The sequence below is a fragment of the Formica exsecta genome, unplaced genomic scaffold, assembly GCF_003651465.1.
Source record: "Formica exsecta isolate Colony F162 unplaced genomic scaffold, ASM365146v1 scaffold16, whole genome shotgun sequence".
NCBI classification, from domain to species: Eukaryota; Metazoa; Arthropoda; class Insecta; order Hymenoptera; family Formicidae; genus Formica; species Formica exsecta.
In genome coordinates, this window is record NW_021848922.1 from 407 (window position 1) to 9973 (window position 9567).

Genomic DNA, 9567 nt, shown 5'->3' on the forward strand with positions numbered 1-9567 from the left:
CCAATTAGTCAAATTCCAATCTTTAATCTTTAGTTTTCAATCCATAGTCTTCAATCTTCAATCTGAATCTTCAATGCGTAGTCTGATACGGTCTTTAGACAGGACCAAACATGTTTCAACACGTTGAGCCCGTATCAGACTACGCATTAAAAATGAAACATTGAAGATTAAAGATTGGAATTTGACTAATCAGAACAAAAAAGATTAAAATTTCTTTGTTCTGATTGGTCAAATTTCATCTTGAATCTTGAATATCAATCTTCAATGCGTACTCTGATACGGGCTTAAGACGATCTTAAATATGAAGCAATTAAGGAGCAATCGTTTTATGTTATATTATGTTTGAATATTCTCGCCGTTGGCTGCTGAGCCATATAGTTCCGATAGGCAGCCGATAGGTGATGACGGCGTCGCTAGGGAAATTATTAATTAGTTAATTTTCGATGAAAAATGCAATAAATCATGAAAATAATGATGGAGCAATGCGAAGCAATTAAGGAGCAATCGTTTTATACTGGATATAGTTGCAAAAAACTATTGGAAATATGTTTTTGAGTGAAAATGATAAATTTTACGTTTTTTGTAAATATTTCGAAAACTACTAATTTTAAAAGGGGAGCAATTGTGGATTCTGACGGAGCAATTAAGGAGCAATCGTTTGAGCTATAAATTATTAAAAAATATGAACTTCCAGCGCCAACTTATTTCCGGTATGTACCAACCGGTTGTTTTACCGTAAAGTGAATCTGGCTATGTAGTTCCGCCGGCTTTAAAATGGATCTAGATAACGCTACTGTACCAGCTAGAAAAAGTATCTTATGAAAAACGATGGCGTTACCCCTCTCAGGCTCCTCTCTGATTTGATTGACCAATCGGGTCCACCGAATGCTCTGATGGATGAATAAATAGGGATCTAGTAAATTTGGGTTTTTAAGAAGACAAACCTGTCCACCTGGATTCAAAAACAGACGGTGGTAAACAATTTGTGTATGTATGTACAGTGAATAATATATATCTCTTGTTTGCAAGAAATTTTTGTAAATTTCTCAATAATGGAGCTCGATGAGTTGGAGCAATCTGTGAAGAGCCTAAACGCGGTGCTCAACAAGTTCCCGATCGGTGCGATTTCATTGAACGATTTCAAACCAGTCAAGGAGAAGATCCAGACGGCCAGAGAGTCCCTGATGCATTTGAATGCCAGGTTATTAATGCTTCAAGCAAAATATAAACGTATGTCGTTAATAATGCTTGTTTGAGCTATAAATTATTAAAAAATATGAACTTCCAGCGCCAACTTATTTCCGGTCTAGTGCGCACTGTGCGTATTGCGTCGATACATTTCGCGTGATTCGGCCGTCGGTACACGTTCGCGGCTGCCTGTTCATCCCGCTGTCATCCTGTTCCTCGACTCAGTTAGCCCGATCGCCGCAAGGCCCGCGCGCGACGACACCGGGACACGCGGACGCGGGTGGGGACGAGTCCGAGGGCGTCGGACAAAGGTTGGCCGTGTCGAGCGGCCGGCCGGCGGCGCATTCACGACTCAAACATGGCAGCTGCTACCAGCGTTGTCGTGCTCGACAGGGGCAACAACACCACCTGCACCATCAATTTACACGGTGTGTGTGCGCGTGTATGTGTGCGTGAGTGTGTGCGATACCCGTGTGTGAGTGTGTACACACGCGCGCCCGCATCCCGCGGAAATCTACCTTCGTCGAAACAATTGAAAGAGGAACGTGGCGAGATGAATGAAAGCTACTGTTAACGTGAACGCGCGCGTCCCCGAGCTCGCCGGTTTGTGCTCCTCTTGACGGCACCGATCCTCCGAAACGAAATGTTTTTCACGCGCGCGTGTGTGTGTGAGCGAGCATCTTCGCTCTCCTCTCGAGCGGCCCGTTCGCGGTATCCAACACGCGCGGGATGCTACCCTCTTTTCACGTGTCATCGTCGACGCGCGTCTCCCCGCGCGAACGAAATTCTGATTCATGATTTTTCATTTTGCAGGAGCCACCGTGGTGTCCTGGCGAGTGAATAATCAGGAACAGCTGTTCGTTAGGTGAGTTTATTATTGCATGGCATGTAATCTTCATCGCGTCACAGCATTTTGACAAGCAAAGCCGGCCAGGTTCTCGCGAACCTAGTCTGCTCGCGATTGGTTTTCACTCGAGAAGTAACATGATACGAAAGAGTAAGGAAGAGAGAGGACGATTAAGCTCGTTTTGTCTTTATAATTATAATATTTCCGCACATTTTTTTAGTCGCGGTTATTTGTTACATTTGGCGAAAACAATACTAATTGCAAATCCTTCGAAAAGAAAAATTTTTTGAAACGATACGAAAATTAAAATAAAATTTAAAAAAATTAATAAAATTTAATACACTTTAACTTACTTAAAGTCCTTCGACAGCTGTTGATAAATTTTATAACTATTTGCAGAGACTTAAAATAGACTCGTAATATACTCTATAAATATTCAAAATGTAATATATGTCTCTATCGGAATTTCATATATAATATTTTTATATGAACATTAGGTTTACGAAATCAGATTTTAAAATGATGCAGATCTTTTGTGAATCGCGCTGTATAGTCGTAAGATGCGTTGAAGTAAATGTTGACGCAAGTTGTAAGGTTATGCGCGAGGTTACGCATCTTAGATGAGATACAATGCATTCAGCTTGATCGCGCGCATTATTATAACATTGGAAGAGCATTACATAAAGCGATCCGTCTTATTAAGATTTATATAAAGATCTTATTTAAAAAATCACATATTATACTTTTGATATTAGGATGTTGGCGATATTCGAAGTTGAAAAATATAATTAATTCGCAATATATATATTAATATATTACATTACAATTTACATTGCATAAGCGATCCGTCTTATCCGTGGATAAGATGATAAACAAAGCAAGATAAAAACGATGAAAGTTTGGATTTAAAGATTTTATTTAGAAAATCAAATATTATACTTTTAATATTTAAGATGTTGGCGATATTGGAATATGAAAAATATAATTAATTCGCAATATATATTAATATATAATAATAACGTTTGAAGAATGCGCGAGATATTCTTCAACATATAATTTATCTTTGTCACTTTGATTTCGAAAATATCTTATACATATGAACGAGATAAAGAACGAAAAATCTTTATGATAAATGATAAGTATGTAAGAGAGTTATCCGATTTTTGTTCAATACATATGGGTTCGGTAAAAAAAAAATATCGCCATGGAAACGCGTTATCTTATCGTCATAATTTATTTTCCTAGATGCAAGAGAATCTGTGTATTCTACGTCAGTCGCGAATCACTCTCCGAGAATGACACCTTCTGGATGAGAACAAAGTCTACTCGCATGCTTAACCTGCACACGGATTGCCTAACAAATTGCTTCGAGCAGATTAAAAAAAAAAAAAAATTTGCTGTTGAGTACAATTAAAGTATTATTTGTAAAATTCACGAGAATATACAAGGTGTTCCAGAAATACACCAACAAACTTCAGGTGGTTATAAAGGACACCAGAACAAGCCAATTTTGTCAATAAATCCGTGTCCGCAAATAAGCCGTTTTGGCATTAAAAAATTATTTTTTCAAAATTTTATTAATGTGGTTAAGAGGGGTTTTTACCATGAAACTTTTGTATAAAACATTTTTTGATATCTCGAATAATTTTCGAGATATGTCGAGAAAAACGAAAAGCCGCTCTACATATAAGGGATGATTTCATTCCTTAGAATCGATTTTGGGCTGCAACTGAAAATTTCTAAATTCATCTATTTACCAGCCCCACTGTGTAAAGCTTCATCAAAATCAGAATTTTCAGGTTCGCGAGATTCCCTTGTTAATTTTTTATTCTCTAGTGCCAAAACAAGCTCATTTGCGGACACGGGTTTATTGGCAAAATTGGCTTGTTTTGGTATCCTTTATAACCACTTGAAGTTTGTCGGTCTAATTCTGGAACACCCTGTATATGTACCGTGGACTTTAATTTAAATCCTCTCTACAATATATGCAAGCTACAGTAAGAATAATCAAGCAAATAACGGATTATAATTTTTACAGATGTAGATCAGTGTCAAAATCTATTTCGCTGACTCATAAAAAAAAAGAACTTTTACCGCTGTACGTGACCGATTCAAGGTTCTCGCCGCGAAATGTACCGAAACGCGATTCCAATCAGACGGAAGGCAAACCGGATTTACTCGATTACTGCTTTCTCGACGAGCTTTCTTTTATGTCGAATTTAATTGTACATTTACAATTTTTTTGTTAAAAAAGAGTATATATATATATATATATATACATTTAGAGGAATAGAATTTGTTCTCATCCTGAAATCAGCTGTTTTTCGAGCTTGCGTTATCTTACGATTTCAATTGTTGTAAACAACACTTGTTTTCCATTTCATTGATATATTCTTTTGTTTTCTAAACATTTTGATATAAATATAATCGTTTTTCTGGACTATGTTCTTTGACGATTACATTATACAGTCAACATTTGAAAATGTATTACATTTTATTATTATTCCGAGAAAAATGTCGCTCTCTGTATGCTCTCTCTCTCTCTCTCTCTCTCTCTCTCTCTCTCTCTCTCTCTCTCTCTCTCTCTCTTTCTCTCTCTGTCTCTGTCTCTGTCTCTCTCTCTCTCTTTCATTGTTTGCATAATATTTTTATAATCTTGTTGGGATCGAGCGTTCTTGGCGACAGTATAGAACGCGTAATAGCGCGAGAAGGAAGAAACACAAGAGAAGAGAAGGCACACCTGCCGAGAAAGAACCGCGTAAAAGCGCGGTGCCCGTGACGATCGCTTTAAAAGCGGCAGCAGCCCGAGAGCAGACGATGAAAAAACTGACGGAGCGAAGGCAAGGGCGCTCTCTGGACCAGTACATGCCTTATACACGGGGTTCAGGGCCCCTCGTCGTCGCTTGCCAGTCATCGGTCCTTCCGACTGTAAAGCCGCTGTCGAGACTGGGTTTTGTAATAAAGGGACCCGCGGAGCTCTCTATCGCGGAGCGGGTTGACGACGCGGTCATGAAAAATCGACCTTTAACACGTCGGGGGGTCGTCAACAATCGACGAACAAGATCATACTCTTTCGCCGCAAAGTCAAAACTTTAACATTCTTTTTTTCCTGCAAAATATATTTACGCGATATTCTTTTCAATTGTTACGTAGTTTTACGTACTGTATTACTTATTGAAAATTTCTCTGCGAATATAATCGCGAGTCATCAAACACCGTCGAGGAATTTTAACGGTGGCGAGTAGCATACATATACGCACGATGCAAGACGCTCGGCAAATACGCTCGTAATTTACTCCAATTTCCCTGGAAACGGCCGTAATAAAAATTACGTCTCGGTATGTCCGGTCGCGACAGTGATACTGATCGCGATGTGCGCTCTGCGATATAGCGCATACTTTAATGACAGATGTTGCGTGTCGGTTTGCGAAAAGAATAGCGATTTTAATTTCAATTAACAATGAAATTAATAAGTAACTAGAAGAAAGTAGCAAACTTTCTTTAATTTAACAAGATTTCAAGTTTGAGATTTGATTATCTATTGGGAATCTACTCCCTGGAAAAACATGGAAAACCTGGAATTCTTAGGGAATTTTTTTGTACCTGGAGAAATCAGGGAATTCTCATGGAATTTTATTGGGATCCAGAGAATTAAAAAAAAACTTCTTTTTTTATAATTCACAGTACGTTCTCTTTATTTTAATTTTTAGTAATGAAAAAATGAAAATGTTATACAAGTTAAAAATTTTTATCTTAACAAAAGCTATTTAGTTTTTTTTTCAATACATTTGTAAATCTAGCACTTGAAACTTAAGTAGCTTTGTTTTCCTTCGTATGAATGAAAAATATTAGAAAACACGTATAATAAAAATACTTATTTTAGGAAATTGCATCAAAAAATCTTTACAATATTTTCTTTACCTGAAATTTTGAACAAAAATACCTGGAAGATCATAAGCCAAGTTGTGCAATTTAAAATAGAATATTAAATATTATTATTTAATTGTTTTATTATTAAATATTTATTATTTAATTATTATTATTTAATTAAGATTATTACAAGATTTGAGTAGACACCCTTGTATTGTCATAAAATTTTCACGGCTCTCGAAATGTGATTAGAGGAAAATGTAAAATTATCATATTAGTTGTCATGCACGGTAAGCGTATCTATAAATAATCAACGCGTTATTAACTCGCATTAATCATCGCGTAAAGAAGTTGAATCGGCCGTTCTAAACTTGACTCGGTCGTACCATCGGTAATACGAGAGGACCACGTGCAGCGTGTCGATCTCCGTTCTCCGGTTCTTATCCCCGACCGCGGATGCGGACGTGCCCTCGTCGAACATCTGCGTTCAACGTCGGGGTCCAAAAACGGAAACGAAGAATCGAGGGGGGAAGATGGGGCGCGAGCGACAAAATGCAGCTGGAATTTCATTAGCGCGATAAAATAATTGTTACGGTTCATGGCAAGTAACGATGGAAATGATACAACAGTGACGACAACGCACGCGATAGAATAGTAAAAGAAAATAAACCTGAAAATTTGTAATTCGCTTAATCATTCACAATTCGATGGAAAATCTATAGCTACATCTCAAGGGGATTAGGCAATAGGATTTGTCGAAAATGAAGTCTTTTTTGGGGAATTTATTAAAAAAAAAAAATGAATTAAAATCGAGAATTGTTTTTTTAATAAAATGTTTATTAGGATCATAAACTACAAAAAAAATTTTTTTTTAGTTGAGAATATTCATTAAAAATGGCGCTGGAGATTGCTGATCGAAAAGGATTTTTAAATAAGTTTTGCAGTGATAACTCAAATGCATAAGCTCAAATCGATTTGAAAAAAATTGAGCATGTTCATGTATAATTTCGGACTGAATCTCTAAAAAGTTTGTGCGAACTTTAGTTTTTGAGAAAAAAAATCAAACAGATTGTTTTACGACGAACTTTCTAAAAAAAAATCGCCATTTTAATCGCCTGTTTGATCTCTTTTCTCAAAAACTAAAGTTTGCACAGACTTTTTTCTCGATTTCAATTCATTTTTTTTTTTTTTTTTTGTAATAAATTCCCCCAAAAAAGACTTTATTTTCGATAAATACTATTGCCTAGTCTTCTTAAAGAAAAATCTTACAACTCTCTCGAACAAGAGAATCGGCCGAGTTGTCGCAAAATGAATTAAACACGAATGAAGGGTACGTCCGGTGCGTGATTATGTCAAGAATCGTAGGTACAATACGCAATCCTTTTCGATACCAAGACACCGGAGCGACCTAACTGTCTTTCGGATCGTTCGGAAATAGACAAAGAGCCGCGGCGATCACCCCCGATCCTAAAAGGGAGAGAGAGGGGTGGGAGCGGGGAAGGAGAGAAAGGGCATACGACGAAGACAAATAGCTAGAGCGAATGGAGAGACGCGACAGAGACAGGCGAAGACCGAAAGGGAGAGCGAAAGGGGTGCGGGTATACAAATGCACGATTCATCTTGGCGAAGGGATGGGACGATGATTAAGAGTCCCTCGTCTATCCTCACCACACCTAAAGACGCGCCATGTACACACATGCTTCGCGCGCATTCTCGCGAGAGAAAGAGAAAGAGAGAAAATGAGCGATAGAAGGGGATGTGAAAGGAAAGCGTCGTTAATGGCTGCTGGCAGGACCCGACCATGAAATTTCAGCTCGACTTTTGGATTAGAGCCGTCTGAGCCAGAGTTCGTTTTGGTCGCGTGATGCGATCTCTATGCACCGTGTGTGCGACGAGAAAATAATTTGGTTAGAAAGAGATAATTAGAAAAAAGAGAGAGAGAGAGAATCTCGCGTTCCGATGCGAGAAATTGTTCGAGCGCGTGATGAATATGCGTTTATCAAGGCCGCGATAACGGAACGCATTCTAACGCGTATAAAATGTAGAGTTCAGTATCGTTCCGCGATTATTTTCTTATTCGATAATCAGGGTGTCTACTCCTTGGAAAAACCTAGAAAACCTGGAATTCTCATGGGATTTTATTTTTATTTTGAAAAATCAGGGAATTCTCATGGAATTTTATTCGAACTCAGGGAATTTTTTCAAAAATTCTCTTTTTGATCATTTTGTTCTTATATTACAAGCATTGGCAATCTGATTGGCCAATAGTTGTGAATTATATGTTTCAAATATATTATAAATATATATCTTTCTCTCTTTGATTATATGTTCATTGTCATAGCAAAAAATACTGAATACTCAATACTGAGTGCACATTTCTTATTGTAATTCTTACAATTAATGATTTAAAATGAAAATATTATGCAAATGAAAAATGCTTATCTTACAAAAGTCATTCAGTTCTTTTCAGTACATTTTTAAATTTAATATTTAAAATTTAAGTGGTTTATTTTTCCTTTGTATGAGTGAAAAGCATTAGAAAACGCATACAAAAAAAAGCTTATATTAAAAAGTTCCATCTAAAAATTCTCTAATTTTACCTGGGATTTTGAACAAATTACCTAAAAAATCAGGGAATTTTTTTACAAGCTTTGGATAGACACTTATAATGAAATCAAATTCGTGTAAAGTAGTGTAGGTAGTCGCGATAGAAATTACGATTATACTATAATTTGTATTTGTCGAATTAATCAAGTTTCAATCCGAAAAACGTCGTCGGAATATTACGATTTTTCTTCTTCGAAAACTAGCATAAACGACGTTGTTGGACCTCGTCTGTGGCACATTAGAAACGTTCCGCGTTCGCGTCGTGCATTTGACACCGCATACATCTTTGTCGTTGGAAATCGTGATCCGTGCTGAGCATATGGCGAGATCGTCTGTTTCCATAGCGGTAATGTAAAGGGGCACTCGGAAAATTCTTTCCTTCTTCAAACTCTGAAAACATTACGATTTTCCATGCGTTATTTTACATACACCAGTTCGGCATCAGTTCTTGTAAATAAATTCTTGCGCAAGTTTCTTTCGGATGGATCCTATTTCGCTATCTCGAATTTTGAATTTAAAACGATGTGTCCGAAAGTATACGCAAATCGATAAAAAGGACTGAAGAGGTATCCTCCGGGGAGGATAACAACAAAAGTAACCCCGCTAATTAGTATGCGTTAAACTAAGGAGGTGACAATCGAACTAACGATAAGTATATTTTACGCGTTGTTACGCGAAAATCTCACGGGAACAAAGTTGCGATGAAGACAGACATGGAAAAAGCACGATAAACGATGGAAAGAGAGACTGCGCATAAAGAAGAGAGAGAGAGAGAGAGAGAGAGGGGTTCGGAGTGAAAGAGAACACTAATGACACCGCACCAGCCGTCGTCTCAACTTTTTGCCATCAATTCGGAACGTGGATTTGTGCACGAGAAAATACGTCGAAACGGAAACCGCGAAGGAACCGCGGTGATAACCGAATGACAAATATTTCGCGAGCGAACGATCAATGACAACGGCTATATCTTAATGCCATGCGTAAAGTAAAATAAAAAAATAAAAAATATAAATAGAAAAAAAAAACAAGCTTCGTTTTCTTGAAATTTTTTTTTT

General features: G+C 37.4%; 1 protein-coding gene across 1 annotated transcript in view; it reads left to right on the top strand.

The window, feature by feature from the left end:
* The first annotated feature begins 1449 nt into the window (after positions 1-1449).
* The window catches only part of LOC115233068 (glucose-6-phosphate 1-epimerase), a 30995-nt gene continuing 22877 nt past the window's right edge, over positions 1450-9567 (top strand). The window contains exons 1-2 of the mRNA XM_029803275.1: positions 1450-1616; positions 2002-2053. Of these exons, the coding sequence (XP_029659135.1) occupies positions 1547-1616; positions 2002-2053 (122 nt within the window). The 5' untranslated portion in view covers positions 1450-1546. The remainder of the gene's footprint in view (positions 1617-2001; positions 2054-9567) is intronic.